The sequence below is a fragment of the Penicillium daleae genome (genome assembly GCF_028827525.1).
Source record: "Penicillium daleae strain IBT 16125 chromosome Unknown utg000009l_segment0_segment0, whole genome shotgun sequence".
NCBI classification, from domain to species: domain Eukaryota; kingdom Fungi; phylum Ascomycota; class Eurotiomycetes; order Eurotiales; family Aspergillaceae; genus Penicillium; species Penicillium daleae.
The window spans coordinates 3323960-3338544 of NW_026623157.1; the positions used below are offsets into that span (position 1 = coordinate 3323960).

The 14585-nt window shown below is 49.3% G+C and overlaps 11 protein-coding genes across 11 annotated transcripts; 7 read left to right on the forward strand and 4 right to left on the reverse strand.

Annotated features, from left to right (window-relative positions):
- Positions 1-76: 76 nt before the first annotated feature.
- Positions 77-637, forward strand: N7458_012348 (serine hydrolase domain-containing protein; the record flags this gene model as incomplete). The annotated part of the gene is made up of 2 exons (XM_056915730.1): positions 77-105; positions 157-637. The coding sequence occupies 2 exons, from the start codon at positions 77-79 to the stop codon at positions 635-637; spliced, it is 510 nt and encodes a 169-aa protein (XP_056760484.1).
- Positions 638-694: 57 nt separating this feature from the next.
- Positions 695-1927, forward strand: N7458_012349 (uncharacterized protein; the record flags this gene model as incomplete). The annotated part of the gene is made up of 1 exon (XM_056915731.1): positions 695-1927. The coding sequence occupies one exon, from the start codon at positions 695-697 to the stop codon at positions 1925-1927; it is 1233 nt and encodes a 410-aa protein (XP_056760485.1).
- Positions 1928-3395: 1468 nt separating this feature from the next.
- N7458_012350 (uncharacterized protein) lies at positions 3396-3613 on the forward strand (the record flags this gene model as incomplete). The annotated part of the gene is given in 2 exon segments (XM_056915732.1): positions 3396-3582; positions 3594-3613. The coding sequence occupies 2 exon segments, from the start codon at positions 3396-3398 to the stop codon at positions 3611-3613; spliced, it is 207 nt and encodes a 68-aa protein (XP_056760486.1).
- An 832-nt stretch (positions 3614-4445) lies between these two features.
- Positions 4446-5345, forward strand: N7458_012351 (uncharacterized protein; the record flags this gene model as incomplete). The annotated part of the gene is made up of 1 exon (XM_056915733.1): positions 4446-5345. The coding sequence occupies one exon, from the start codon at positions 4446-4448 to the stop codon at positions 5343-5345; it is 900 nt and encodes a 299-aa protein (XP_056760487.1).
- Positions 5346-5821: 476 nt separating this feature from the next.
- Positions 5822-6318, reverse strand: N7458_012352 (DNA-directed RNA polymerase core subunit RPB8; the record flags this gene model as incomplete). The annotated part of the gene is made up of 2 exons (XM_056915734.1): positions 5822-5927; positions 5993-6318. The coding sequence occupies 2 exons, from the start codon at positions 6316-6318 to the stop codon at positions 5822-5824; spliced, it is 432 nt and encodes a 143-aa protein (XP_056760488.1).
- Positions 6319-6610: 292 nt separating this feature from the next.
- Positions 6611-7829, forward strand: N7458_012353 (elongator complex protein 4; the record flags this gene model as incomplete). The annotated part of the gene is made up of 2 exons (XM_056915735.1): positions 6611-7073; positions 7129-7829. 2 exons carry the CDS (start codon positions 6611-6613, stop codon positions 7827-7829), a joined length of 1164 nt encoding a protein of 387 aa, XP_056760489.1.
- Positions 7830-7856: 27 nt separating this feature from the next.
- N7458_012354 (uncharacterized protein) lies at positions 7857-8202 on the reverse strand (the record flags this gene model as incomplete). Its single annotated transcript, XM_056915736.1, has 2 exons — positions 7857-8062; positions 8145-8202. 2 exons carry the CDS (start codon positions 8200-8202, stop codon positions 7857-7859), a joined length of 264 nt encoding a protein of 87 aa, XP_056760490.1.
- Positions 8203-8661: 459 nt separating this feature from the next.
- Positions 8662-9630, forward strand: N7458_012355 (tRNA splicing endonuclease subunit SEN34; the record flags this gene model as incomplete). Its single annotated transcript, XM_056915737.1, has 1 exon — positions 8662-9630. The coding sequence occupies one exon, from the start codon at positions 8662-8664 to the stop codon at positions 9628-9630; it is 969 nt and encodes a 322-aa protein (XP_056760491.1).
- A 659-nt stretch (positions 9631-10289) lies between these two features.
- Positions 10290-11099, reverse strand: N7458_012356 (RNase P/RNase MRP complex subunit; the record flags this gene model as incomplete). The annotated part of the gene is made up of 1 exon (XM_056915738.1): positions 10290-11099. The coding sequence occupies one exon, from the start codon at positions 11097-11099 to the stop codon at positions 10290-10292; it is 810 nt and encodes a 269-aa protein (XP_056760492.1).
- A 262-nt stretch (positions 11100-11361) lies between these two features.
- N7458_012357 (alpha-hydroxy acid oxidase) lies at positions 11362-12590 on the reverse strand (the record flags this gene model as incomplete). The annotated part of the gene is made up of 3 exons (XM_056915739.1): positions 11362-11514; positions 11567-12450; positions 12515-12590. The coding sequence occupies 3 exons, from the start codon at positions 12588-12590 to the stop codon at positions 11362-11364; spliced, it is 1113 nt and encodes a 370-aa protein (XP_056760493.1).
- Positions 12591-13147: 557 nt separating this feature from the next.
- N7458_012358 (putative oxidoreductase, 2OG-Fe(II) oxygenase family) lies at positions 13148-14305 on the forward strand (the record flags this gene model as incomplete). The annotated part of the gene is made up of 2 exons (XM_056915740.1): positions 13148-13531; positions 13598-14305. The coding sequence occupies 2 exons, from the start codon at positions 13148-13150 to the stop codon at positions 14303-14305; spliced, it is 1092 nt and encodes a 363-aa protein (XP_056760494.1).
- Positions 14306-14585: the final 280 nt, after the last annotated feature.

The following is a 14585-nucleotide window of genomic DNA, read 5'->3' on the forward strand; positions in this document are numbered from 1 at the left end:
TCTAAAGGTGGTAATACTCACTGCAAATACTTCCTTCCCCACTGTGCCCAGAGGACACGGAAAGAGATTCTAAATCATGGATGGCCCCGAGCCTCGTTCGAAAATGTCAGTATGATTCATTCAATAACCCGAGTGTTTCTAACAAAGTACAAAAAGCCGTGAGCGTCTGGAAATCGCTTGGAAGGATGTTGAGGAGGCTATGAACATTGCAAACGCTCCGTCCATATCTGTGGGGATCATTCATGGCCCAAACCAGGAACCGATATTTCGAAAGAGCTACGGTGTGCGAAACTTCGAAGCTGGCCTCCAAGCAGACCCAGATACCTCATACTTTATTGGCGGCTCCTCCAAAATGATCACCTGCGCTGCAATCGGGGTGCTGGTCGAAGACAAGCAGCTGGCGTGGGACGATCCAATTCGCAAACACCTCCCTACCTTTGGCCCTCTGAGAGACCCAGAGATTGGTGAGAAAGCAACAATAATCGATGTATGCCGACACTCCACTGGTCTCGGAAATCCCACGCCGATTTTCGCAGGGCCCGGTGGCACGATCTTCAACACGGCCGAGGACCATGTTGCCCTCGTCAATGCCCTTCCTACAGCGGACTGCTCCGGCCAGAGATTCCGAAAGAACTGATGGTACAGCAATGCTGCATTTGGGCTGCTAGCACAGATCATCGAGACTGTCTCAGGCATGTCGTTTTCTGAGTTCCTACAGAAGCGAATCTTTCAGCCGCTGCGAATGTTCCAGACAAATATTATGGGAAATGGGTCAGGTATTGACTTAAATATCGCCCACCCATACGTTCGTCTGTCTGATGGAACATGGTCCAAGATCGAGAACTGTCCGACATCTAGAGAGCACGGGCCATTCTTAGCCAGCATGGGAATGAGCAGCTCTGTCAACGATATGCTTAGCTTCATGGCGGCTGTTATGAACCAGTACGACGAGGAACGTGAGGTGGATGTACCACAGCGTCTTATCAAGGCCAGATCAACAAATCCGTTGTACCAGATTGGACCTATGTGGAACTACTGGTGGACACGTCCGGTCAATGACGGATTTGAGAACGACACCGCGTACACTCTGGGGTGGCACCGTACAACCATGCCCACTGCTGCCCTGGGCATTGGCTCATACAATCGACACGCAGATGTCGAAAAGTCTTACCTTGACGCGAAGACAATCCTCGGTAAAGATTCTGAGAAGCGTACTCTCTACGGCTATAATGGTATTGTCAATGGCTTCGTCGCGACAGCTTACATATTTCCAGAGGCTCGCACGGCCATCGTTACTCTGAGCAATGCTGCCAATGCCGGAGACGCAGGCGAAACAGCATCTCGAATCATGCTCCAGGCTCTTTTCAGACTCAAGCCACGAGTCAGTACACTTCAGCCATTACGAGATGCTCGGGACCGCTGTCTCAGGGCTCATGAAACAATGGTGGCTGATTGGCAGCATGGACGTGATACAGCGCGATTTATTGGTGCTTCTAAGGACTTCATCGGGACGTATGTTGGCTTGAACACAATACGTATCAGCATTTTGGCCATTGAGAGCGATGATGCGAATGAGTCTATTCGGCTGTCTGTGGTATTTGGCGACAACCCTGCCTCAAAGTGTGCTCTGGAGCCATACAATGCTGATATGCTGAGCTTCCTACCTCTCAGCCGAGAAGCTTTGCTTTCCCGGGGGATGCTTGCTTGGACAAATTACAAGATGGGTATCTTTGACCTTGTGAGAGATGAAGAGGATGTAGAAGTAGCAGGATCCTGGTGGCAATGGGAGCCATATGACTACCCTTCCTTGTGGGTGAGAGACCAGGCTGGCATGGGTCCGCAGCAGATTCAGGAGGTGCTTGACAAGTTTGGCCAGTTCCGTGTGGGAGAAACGACTGATTTTGAGAAGCCTATGGCTCATGAGTAAGTGATGATACATGAATTCTCATCGACTTCTGTCACGTTTTGGGGTCCCAAGATAGCTCTTAGCAAAAATGTGAATGTATCTCGAATTGTGCAAGGTAAAAATGTAGTCCTGTAAGAAAGAAAATGATTACTTTCATACTCTTAGAGCCGGCGGTGAATAGCGAAAAACAAGATTGAGCATAGAGGGCGATGCATCTTAATATCAGAAGAAGCTGGTAGACATTGACCTGTCAAGCTACTACATCCTTAATGCGCGAGAGGTCAGAATGTCCGAGCTGGTCTGCAGGATGTAGATCTTAGTAAAATCATGATTAATGAAAATTGTGAAGCACCGAGAGAGGGGTAATATCCCCTGTGAAAAGAGCTTTCGAACAGGTATTGGAAATTTTTTGGATCTGATAGGCAAACTTGGTAAATGTGCATCGATCTTCCACGATATGCATTCTATAATAGGGTCCTCGCCTGGAAACGTGATAGACGACTTTTAATGGAATACTTCTTTTTAACCTTGATCAGTAGATTCAAAATAGTCCTTCTTGCACCAGAAATATGGAAATTGCCGAATCAGGCAATGCCTGCCCCACCACCGATCTGGTACTTGCAACAATAAAAACACTTCAACCCACTACTTTCGCCAGTCCTGGCACTTTCCTTGCTTGGTATCTTCCTTTTTTAGGGCATTGAAATTGATGCCTTCTTGCCTCAATGACCATCTTTCTTCCATGTCGATTTGGATGCAAAATATGGCTCTATTCTATCAACGCCTTCTAGACATGGTTTCAAGAAGTCCTGAGGTTCCCTAGCCAGATAGGTATCGGTATATATTTACATCTATCACCTCTTGGGCTACCTTGGTGTATATTCAGGAGTTTGTGCTCCATCTGAGGCACAGGAGATACCAAGAAAAATCACCCAGCAAAATGATTGTCGCCCTCAACCTATAGTTCTGGCCACCTAGACCGCATTGTGAGTCAGGCAGTCTCTCTTCACAATCAGAAAACATGTCACTGATGTCATCTTCACAGCGACACAGCCCTGGAGAGTGACTCAAGTTTCAGTTTATCACCTGCCAACCTAAACCTACTCATACGTAACAGTGGGCCTTCCAACTGCGCATTGTGGTTCGAAAATGACAGATTCGGCCTTCTTACACACTACTGTCAACCATAATGAGCCCGGACACGCAGGAAATTGGGATATGGGAAACCTATATGAGGTGATCCATTGTGGATCACTTCCAAACATGCACTTTCTACACACGGAATACCCAGCTTTGTGGACTTGCCTTATTGGCGAGCCGATGTGGAATCAAACGTGTCCCTGATCCACATGGTAACGATGTCTGGCTGGGTAGTCTTCCATTTTTCTATCCACAACTTCTGAGATAACGTCACTAAGGAGGCACTTCTCCAGTGGCGCTTTCCTACGTCCGTCTAACGGATGAAGGTGCCGTCTACTGCCTATGCACAATGACACTGCAATATCACAGCTCTCACTTTCAAGCCAACTTTGACCAGCATGGAGATATCCGCACTTCGCGTATCCCGGTTGACCCGTCGGTTATTATATGGGCTAAAGATCGTCCCTGGTTCCCGGAATACAAAGGGTTCTACATCTTGCGCAAGAACTGGAACTACGCGACGTATCTGGGGGTCCGTAAGTATCAGTTAGCGAGGCCAAATTTTGAGATTTTGACCAAGTCTTGTTCTGTGTGCCTGAACAATGAAGTCGACCAAAAAGCCCTGTTTCAAGCTCTGAATTAGTGCGTTATAAAGAAAGAAATTGGAATCTACCTGCATTAAGCCTGGTAGGACGCACGGACCACTGTTAGACGTTTATCTAGAAACAGAATTCAGAGATGTGTAGGTAGCTTTTTGACTAAATTTGAGAATGGTAACCGGATTTGTAAGTCCACCAAGGCAAGCGCATCGAGTTATCGCTATATCCCGGCCCAAGGTGAATTCAGCCTAAAACTGCTCCCGCTGCACAAATCCTCTGTAAATGTCATAGTCTATTCCAAGATCATATGTTTTGTTAATAGATATCTGGATTCCTAAGCAGTGACGTCGTTCACTGTATCTAGCGACCAGAGAAAACGCGCAAAGGCTCGTATTCAAAGGCTCGTATTCAAAGTTCAAGCCTCAAGCCACCCCGATCGCTTAACTGAGGCAAACTTCAAGATTTCGGTATGATTGGACCAGTCTGGCAATTAATACGAGAGTTATCAAAATCTGAGGCTTGAGCCTGCCATCATTCGAGGGCTAAGCTTAGAGAAGACAGCATAACTGATTGGTGGTATTTCCGGACCTTCACGCAAGCCTTACCAATGAGGGCTCGTAATCAAAGAGTCTGGCTTCAACTCCTTCCATATCAGGGATTCCTCGAGGAGAGCAAGACCTACTCGAGGTCGTACGCTTGTGCTGCGGCTCTTTCTTTATCTGGTTATATCAATCCATGCCCGCCGTGCATTTGAGAGCCACATGACTTCATTCTTCATTTGATCTAGACATACTACCAACATGTTCGCGGGCAGGTCGATCTCATTGTGGATGGTGCTGGTCAACGCTTCGCTTAGCGTTGCCCTAGCACAATTACCAACATCAGTAGAGGTTGACATTGTGTTTCCTCGCCCTAATGGACGCTATGCAAGGACAGACCATTTCCCCGTCGTCCTCGCGATCCAGAACACGGTTGCTGCATTTGAATTTGGGTACGGGTTCTCATGGCTAATATCCCCTGCCGATCCGTATGCTTTCGGCATTGAAGGACAAGGAGATATCTTCGTTGTGGAAGAAACCACTCCGCCATTACAAGACCCCTATATTCAAACAAATTACACAGCAGGGTTGGACGTTGGACAATGGAGTCTGAGTTGGTCCTTGACTAATGCCAGAACTTGTGTGGAAGCCGGCATGTTTGTGGATGAAACCTTCTTCACGACGATCAGCAACGGAACCTTCATGTTTACTATCGCGGATGGTGCCCCAAGCCCCAAGTTTGCGGGTTCATGTCCAGATCCCCTGGGCGTCGTCAGTTACAGCACCGTTGAGACTTACTCCGTCGTCGGCGGGTCCAACATTTGCCCAGTCACTGCATCTGCTACCCCGGCACCAAGCCCTTGTAGGGTTACGATCGATGACGCACAAGAAAGCAGTATATACAAAGCCCTGGATCTTTCAGTTATCGCCGCTCCTGCCTCGACATCCTCGAGTTCGAGTACAACCCAAATTGCGACATCCTCCGAGGCAACTACGTCGCAGCCAAGCAGCATAATTGCTACTTCAACCAGCTCTGCACTGCAAGAAACAGCCGCAGCTTCGAGCACCTCCAAACCAAATGTTGGCACCACCAAGTCATCTTCAATGGGATTGCTCATGGCAATAGGCTTTGGTGTGATGATGGATTTGGTAGTACTATGACCTGGACTTCTTTCATCTCATACTTTCGAAGGAAGCAACATTGAGTCATACAGTCTTTAGAGCAAGAATTTCAGCTTGCATAATATGTACAATCCCATACCCTCCGAGGAGAAGTGGATCAAGACTGCTGCTCATTCCCTGCTTGGACCATCCATCGGTCTATAGAGGAAATCCTGGAGGAAAACTGACGACTGATAGAGACAGTCTTGATAACATAACCCTCTATATGTCCAAATGTGACCGAGGGTGACACTACCTGAAGTGAAGATCGAATTTTATTAACGATCATCTATGGTACACACAAATCAGAATGCAAAAAACGCCAGCGCTGCACAACCCGATAGATAATTCAGAAGGAAATTCTGCCCAAATCCAATAAATCTCGAAATTTTCCCTTTGATCTCGAGCACACAATAGCTCCAGATTCAACAGCTTCTCACCAAGGCAAGAGGAACAAAATGGCGGCCACCGCTCGCTTATTTCTTCAAGAGCAGGTAAACGTGGTCGATCCGCAGGGGGTTGGTCTTGTTGTAAGGACCAACCAGGTAGAGTAGGAGGCCACCGAATGAAGCAAAGACAGCCCTGAACAGCAATCATCAGCATACGTTTCTTGTTAGAATCAGGTGTCTGTCTCGGAAAGAGCCCACATTGTATCCTTTTCTTGACCCTCCGCAAAGCGGTAAACCTTGCCGTGGCAGACGTAGTCGTAGTCATCGGCGAGACTTGGCTCGCCATTGCTGACCTCGCGCCAGCTTGTGCGGTTGTCCTCCTTGCCATCGAGAGACAGAGTCGAGGCAATAGCCATAGACACCGATTCACCCACGGCGCATGGGTAGAGCTCGGTGTTCACATCAAGGGTGAAGGTGATGGACTTGTCACGGTTTTCGCATTCGAGGCGCGAGACGCGATCGTATTTTTGAGCGTTGATCGAGTTGATCGTGAAGGTGTCTTCGAACAGGACTGGGTCGGACATTTTGACGTTTTACTGCAGCACGGTGGCTCTTTGAGTACTGAAAAGGAGAGTATGCGTTTCGCGATAGAAAGAACTGCAAGATTCCGGCGACTTAAGGGTGTGCGGCGGGCGAATTGGGGTTGGGATGCGGGTGGTTGGAGGAGAGTAGGAATCGGACGAGTTGCGGCGGAGTTTGAAGCTTTTCTTTTTTTCTGCCGTTTTTGGTTCCCCGCCGATAACGATTTCCACTGCGGCGAAGCTTCCACAACTCTATACATTTTATACTCGCGTCACTCTTTCCCACTTGGATAACATGTCCTTTCGCAAGCGAAACATTGGTCTGTCTGCAGGTGTCGACCGTGCAGCTGTCCCCAATGCCTCTACTCAGCCAGCTCCGCCTGAATCAAGTCCGGGCATACGCCCCTCCCCCGATGATGGACGACCAACTACCTCTACAGGATCGCCGTCGCTGGACAACCTGCTCGCTGGCCATGCAGGACTTCCTATGGGGAAAATACTGTTGATTGAGGAAAATGGCACTACGGATTTTGCGGGTGCATTGCTCCGATACTATGCGGCGGAGGGCGTGGTTCAAGAGCAAAAGATTCATGTCGTCGGAGTCCCTGAACAGTGGGGACGCAGTCTTCCAGGTTTGATCGGAACAGCAGAATCTTTAGAAGAGAAGAGGGACAAGCGCAAGGATGAAAAGATGAAGATTGCGTGGCGATACGAGCGGCTAGGTGAATTTGGTGCTGGCGTCGCAGGCTCACGAGATGGTAAGTACCTTGACTCTGGATATGAATATAGCTTCTAGATGCTCATCAACTACAGCGCCTGCCCCTGCGCCGGCTGGCGAGAAAGATGCAATCGCAAAGCCAGCCTTTTGTCACGCCTTTGACCTTACAAAGCGTCTTACCCACCCCGCCATCACCAACATGTCCTTTATCCCACTCGTGCCTTCGAGAGAATCTCCATTCGCCGCGATTCTGAAACAGCTCCAAACCACGATTGGCTCAAGCCCTTCAAATACCATCCACCGCATCGTCATCCCGTCCTTGCTCAACCCGACCATGTATCCGCCAAACGCCTGCCAGCCCGAGCATGTGTTGCAGTTCTTTCACTCATTGAAGGCAATGATGAGCGCATACACCACTCGAGTGACGGCCATGATCACACTCCCTCTGTCCTTGTTCCCACGCTCATCGGGTCTGGTCCGCTGGATCGAACTGTTGAGTGACGGCGTGATCGAGCTTTGTCCCTTCCCTCATTCGGCTGACGCGGTAGCAACCTCGGGCGCTGCGACATCTGTGGAGGAACCACCACAAGGCATGCTGAAGACGCATAGACTTCCGGTATTACATGAGCGTGGTGGCGGGAGCGATCAGAATGTGGGACAAGACTGGGCATTTATCCTCAGCCGTCGGCGGTTCGAGATTAAGCCGTTCAGTTTGCCGCCAGCTGAAGGCGACACGGAAGCACAAGATGCGTCGGCAACTGGCGGCATGCCGAAGAAGTCGGACCTCGAGTTCTAAGGGAATACTCCTTTGTGAAATCCGGGTTCAATCCTCATCCTCATCAAAGTGACGGCGAGTTCCCGGTTCTGCTAGCATATCGTCGAGTTCGATCTGCTCTGACATGGCTGCTCCGGAGTTGGCCATGGTTCGAAGATAGCTCTGCCCATATGTATCAAGGTTCGGTCGCACCGAAAACCCACCGCCTCGAGTGCGAAGACGATTTCCTAGACATGAAGAAGCCGCGAGCCATACTGGTAGATATGTCAGCGACCAAAGTCACCTTCAAAGCACAGTCCCCACAGTTGTGAGGATTATAAGGGCGAAGAGGCTCACCAGCAAAAAGCAGCAATGGCGCGAAGAAGACCAAAAACAGCAGGAGCAGGAAGTTCATGTTGATGATTTGCGACTTAGAGCAGCGTGTCCTGCGCTGAGGCCCGCGTCTTCCGCATTCTGTAGCAACGCCAAGACCATCTTCCCAAAAGGGATAAGCGCGGGCCGAGCTCTCCATAAAATTCGCTTCGCGTTTCTTTCCGGACTCTTTTGACTTCTTCCCACTTTCCGAGTCTCTGGCTTTGCTGGTCAAACCACGGGCTCGCTCTTGTTAATGGTAAGTCTTTCTTGCGATTTTCCACTTTCACTCCCGCCTTGCATGATTATATATCTACAAATCTGTCAATCCCCTGAAGCTCCTTTAATAAAAAAGAGCACCTGTGACTGAGAAACGTATCGAAAATGACTTGCCTTGAAAATTTTCATTTTTTGCATTTTGATCAGTTTGACACTGTTCTTGAGCCATGGCTAACATCAAGCCCTCTCTGCAGCTGCACATGAATCGAATGAATCCTTGACGATGGAGTCCACACCTACTCTTCCCATCCCGATCTCTTATGTATCTGGTAGATACCTGCTGTTCTCCGTTGACGCCGTCACCTACTTGCGACGCGAGCACAACATCTGTGGCGTGCTGATCGGGACCCTCCCTCAAATCCCACAACAAAATGTGTTCCTGGGTCTGCCGCTGGAATTGATGCCCGAGGAGGCGCGGGTTTTGGTGGACAAGGATGTAGCTTGCATTGTAGACGAAGCCAAAGCGCATGATGGCATGCGATCGCTCCTAGAAGAGGATCGCCGACAGTATCTCCGCGACCTAGAATCCCAAGGCCAGCTTGCCATGCGTATCCTGGCAGATCGCAAGGATCAGCAACGAGAACAATCCTTGAAGGAGATAGACGAGAAAAAGGCTAAGGGTCTGGCCGCTAAAGCGGCAAAGGCTGCGAAGGCCGCCGCCGATGCTCAAGTCGCCCCTGAATCAAGCCCTGCTCCGACTGAAAAGGAGGAACCGAACTCGATCTTCGCTGGAGAGGATGGGACCTCGTCTCTATCTCGCACAACTGGCATCAGCACACCGGCGCCTCAGCAGGCCTTGGGTATCACGCCGACTACTTCCTACCCGCCGCTACCTCATCCCGTTTCCGCGTCCAGTCAATACCTCCCGAAACCAGAAGTGCCATTGTCCTATCCGCTCTTCGCCCATCTACACTCCCGCGGCTATTTCCTTTCCCCTGGTCTACGCTTTGGATGTCAATATGTGGCCTACCCAGGAGACCCTCTTCGATTCCATTCCCATTTCGTGGTCGTTTCCGCAGAGTGGGATCAAGAAATGGATTTGATGGATATCGTCAATGGTGGCCGACTGGGCACTGGTGTCAAGAAAGGTTTCCTCTTGGGTGGACCCCAGAAGAGGCGAGATGAGGTCGAGTCTGAGGCGGATCGGGTTGATACCGTTCGTACATTCAGCATTGAATGGGCTGGCATGTGAGCGATATCGAGAAAACGCCCATCATCCCCTACTAGGTCTGGTCGTTTATTTGATTCCAATCAACCGGGGTACAACCAATCCACCACTATGCACAAGATGCTCAATCGGGGCATATCGTTCAACGACTGCGATGTTTTACGGTCGACGCACTTATCGCCGTCTCACCTCACGTCATGTCTGGCAACTCTTCGTCTGGAGCCTGTCGAACCGTCAATGCCTGATTCCTGAAGGATTCTCCGCTCTGCGTTCCTGAAATTACGGACTGATACTGCTTCATGCAGCGCCGACATGCATGTCCTCGTACCAGCATAGGCATCATCCTATTTGTCTGGGGGCAATCCGTCCACTGGTCCACGTACCAGATGCCGTGGCTGAAAAATGCCATGCTGTAGATCTTTGAAACTGGACATACCAACACCTAAAGGTCTAGGTTTACATATCACATAATATCAATATCTACCATCGATCGTCGATCATCTACAGTCTACTATTTCCAACGTATCATTTGTCTTACTTATTTAGGCCTTATTGTAAGATGCAATGAGATTTATGATCAATCTCAGGGCAGTGAAGCTACAAAGTCCTCCATCGAGCAGTTGTCTCATTGATGATATGCCAAATATGAATCATTCAACATCGTTGATTTAGTATGGGCCAGCCTATACATAGTCGATATTCCTCCACTTGAACTTCTTATTCGCTCGATCAACGGGTCGGTTCTCGAACTGGCTTCCATGTAGCTCAAAAACCAGTGGTTTGGGGTTTTCCGCAGTAGATTTTTCTTGGGGATCTACTTTGCCCTCGGCTTCAGCTTCTGCAAGACTTGGTAGAGGTACTGTAAATCGGAAGACAGTATGTTCCTTCGGTATCGCTGAAATCACAATGTCAGCTTCGACATTCTGAATTGAGTCATCATCTAGACATCCGTATAACTCACTCTTCACTTCATCTTTCTCCGTAACAACCACAAACGTAAACTTCGTATCCCGCACCACAATCCCCTTAACACCCACCCGACTCGCACACTGACTCCTCACAACCTCCACCTCCGCACCATGATAATCCGCGCTAACCAGCTTCGCCCCATGCGACGCAGGAGTAACCAGACCACTCCGCCCGCCGACCTTAAGGTCCAGTATCTCCTGCATATAGCCAACCCAGAGCGCATGCAGCCCCTTGAAAATGGCGTGTTTGCATTCCTCCTTGGGTAGATCGTACAGGCCCGAGGAGCGCTTCTTGCGCGCGGACAGGGGCTGCGGGCGCTGGTGTTTGAGGAAGTACTCTTTCTTGCGGAGGCGTTGATGGCGTCGGCGGGAGCGGTTGTCGGCTGCGGAGGGGGATGTTGGGCGGAGGAAGAGTGGTTTCTGTTTGATGCGCTCGGTGAATTGTTGGGTGGCTGTATCGGGGGAATGTGCGCGGGCGAGGAGGGTGTGGGCGATGTGATTTGTTGGGGCGGGTGAGGAAGTCATTTTGGTGGGTTCTGAGCCCGTAGGCTATAAGGAAAGTAGAGTGTTGTTGGGTGTGATAGCTCTTAAGGTGGTTGAAGATGGAGATCGGAGGGTTGGAGTTGAGAAAAATTGATGTCACCCGCGCTGATAAGAGATAGGCCCGCCAAGCTAGAGCTAGCTACGGAGTATACAGATGAACATGACTTCTCTAATATTTGACGTGTTTTCGCAAAATATGAATGACTAAAGGACAGAATTCTCTATAAGCAAGATCTAATTAAACTCAAAGTCGTGCAAGTGGCCCGTCTGATCGAACAATTCCAAGACTTGGCGAGCTGATCTCAGATACAGACGTGCATCCTGCCAACTGCATGCATCGTTTGAATTCGTTATAAAGGATCTCAAGCATCTTCTCGACACCTTCCTGACCGTTATACTTGGAAGGAAATGTCAGCGTGTACCCGAGCAGTGAAAATCAGAATACCTACTGCCAACCCCCAAAGCATAGGTCGCCCGACCCAGCAGCACTCCGCTCCCAGCGCCAGCGCTTTGAAGATATCAGTACCAGACCTGATACCTCCGTCGATATGAATTCTAATCCGACCCCGAGCGGCCTTTGCACACGCAGGAAGAGCATCAATAGTCGCTGGTGTCTCATCAAGTTGTCGTCCCCCATGGTTGCTGATAATCACACCATCGCAGCCGTATTCAATCGCCGTCTCAACGTCTTCAGGCGTCAAGACACCTTTGATCCAAATCTCCATCTTCGTGATGCTTCGAAGCCAGGGGATCTCTCTTGCCCAAGAGTGCGAGTCCGAGTTGAACGAGCTGAAGCCATCATCATGCGATTCTTGTTGAATCTGTTCAGACGTCTTTTCAATCATGGGGTACCCCAAGCCCGGCGGAGGTTGAAAGCCATTCCTCCACTCGTTATACCGGACTCCCAAAACAGGGCTATCTGCAGTGAGGAATATCGCTTTGCAGCCGGAGGCTTCTGCTCGTCGAATGATGCGTGCTTCTTTCTCACGGTCGATCATGGAGTATAGCTGCATGACATGATGGATTGGTCCGATCTCCGCCCCAACCGAAGTGATTTGTTCCACTGAGTGGTTAGCGTAAGAGGATATACCCATGTTGACGCCCATACTAGCACATGCTCTGCTGGTTGCTAACTCTCCATCCGGGTGGGCCATGCATTGGAGTCCAGCAGGAGATACGCATAGAGGAAATGTGATGTCTCGGTTGAACAGATTGACCTTGGTGCTGACCTTGGAGACATCCTTGAGGACACGAGGCAAGATGCGATACTTTTTGTATGCTGAGGAATTCTCGCGAACAGTGACTTGATTAGTTGCGCCTGAGTTGAAGAAATCTGTAGATCTTGTTACCCCTCACTGGCTCCTGGCCTGGTTCATTAGTGAGAAGTATTCGTTTACCTCGAGTCGACGTTGGGAGGATCTTTGAAGCTGCTTCTTCCAGATCTGCTATACATAAGATCTTCTCAGCCCCCATTTTAAACCCTGTATCAAAGCAACGAAGTAGTTTGAAGCACTTGCTGAGAATCTGACAATGTGCCTTCCAACCTTGAGCGGGGTTAGTCTCCACTAGGAGTCTGCGCCCTGCGCCTTACAGGTGACTCAATCGGCATGATAAGAGATCTGAAAAGTGAGAACATGAGTGAGAGCGTTTACAGCTTTGTATCTATCAATATATTGACCTGCAGCCCTGCGAGGTACTATTTCTGGTGACATCATACGTGAAGGGAGCTATGCAGAAACACATAGGCCAGGGCTTATGGACAAGTAACTTCATAGTAGATTGACCTGAACAGCTTCTCCAATTTTCAAATACCATATCTAGCTCGGACGTTCAATTGCCTCCGACCATCGACCTTCAGATTTGGTCTCTCGGGCTGTTCCTCGGCTGACAACTGCTTCCCCGCATGATGTTCTTCACGGATATGTAACCGAGACCTCGACGCAGACTTTCACTTCTACCTGTAATCTTTGCCCGAAAAACATACCCTCTTTACCTATTCTTTGAGATATCCGTCTTTCAGACATCTAGAAATGGCTTCCCAAGCGAACTTCAACGATATCGTCAATAATTTCCCCGGACTCCCGCCATTCCCAGACGATGTCCCCACCGCACCACTTCTTCGGCTATCCTTGGGCCAACTAATGGCCGGGGATAAAGCCGAGCTCGAACGGCTTTTTGAAGCATCAGTTGATATTGGGTTCTTCTACCTGGATCTTCAGGACTGCGAACATGGGACATCTCTCCTTAAGGATGCAGATGGCCTATTCAAAGTTGGCGAAGAGCTCTTCGAATTGAGCCTTGACGAGAAGAAGAACTATGATTTTAGTGCGCAAAACTCATACTTCGGGTATAAGGGTCAGGGGGTTGCAGTAGTTGATAAACACGGAAATCTGGACAGAAATGAATTCTACAATGTGAGTGCCCATTATACGCTAAGACTGACAAGTTAAGGTCAAGAATAACCAAGAACATCTCCTTAGATCTCAAAAGACGATATTATAGGCATCAGCGATCAACTTCCAGCACCAGAAGTCCTGCATCAAAGCCGTGATCTAACAAAATCCTTTATGCAAGGCTCCCACGCAATCGTTATCCTGATTCTAAAGATCCTCAACGACAAGCTTTCCCTGCCAGAAGGCACGCTATCCAACCTCCACCGACTCCAAGCAGTGAGTGGTGACCAAGTGCGCTTCATCAAGGCACCGCCACAACCGGTCGATGACCGACGGACCGCACTGGGCCAACACACCGATTACGGCAGCGTGACAGTCCTCTTCAACCGTCTGGGCGGGTTGCAAGTCCTACCTCCCGGCGCTGATGCAGAATGGGTATATGTTCGACCACTGCCCGGTCATGCAATTGTCAATCTCGGCGACGCAATGGTGAAATTTACCAATGGCCTGTTCCGGTCCAATATTCATCGGGTTGCTGCACCACCGGGTATTCAGGGGGATTCAACACGGTACAGTTTGGTGTATTTTGCACGGCCTGAGGATGATGTGATGCTTCGAAGACTGGAAGGGTCGGAGCTCATTCCTCCTATTGAGAAGGACCAGGTTGAGGAAGAGATCAATAGCAAGGACTGGATTATTCGTCGGGCATTGGGTCGTCGTGTGGATCTTGTCAAGGATATTGACTATGAGAAATCTGCTGGGACGGAGCAGATGAGTCGCAGGATCAAGGTTTGAAAATGGGAAAAGGTACATAATTTGTGATTAGTATTTATTTCAACTACCTATGAGTCCCATGGGTTGTAATAAAGACTTTGTTCGTTTGCAATAGATGCCGATCGAAGTGAATGTATCTATACTGAGGACATCCAAGCAGCTATACGGTCACACGTACACAAAGACTGAAGACGGCATAATACGGAATGGCATGTCCTTTAGAGAAGATGTGAGATATGGAGATCGCGGATGAAACAGTTCTTGATATCAAGTGATCCGCAACATATCCAAGGATGTTCAA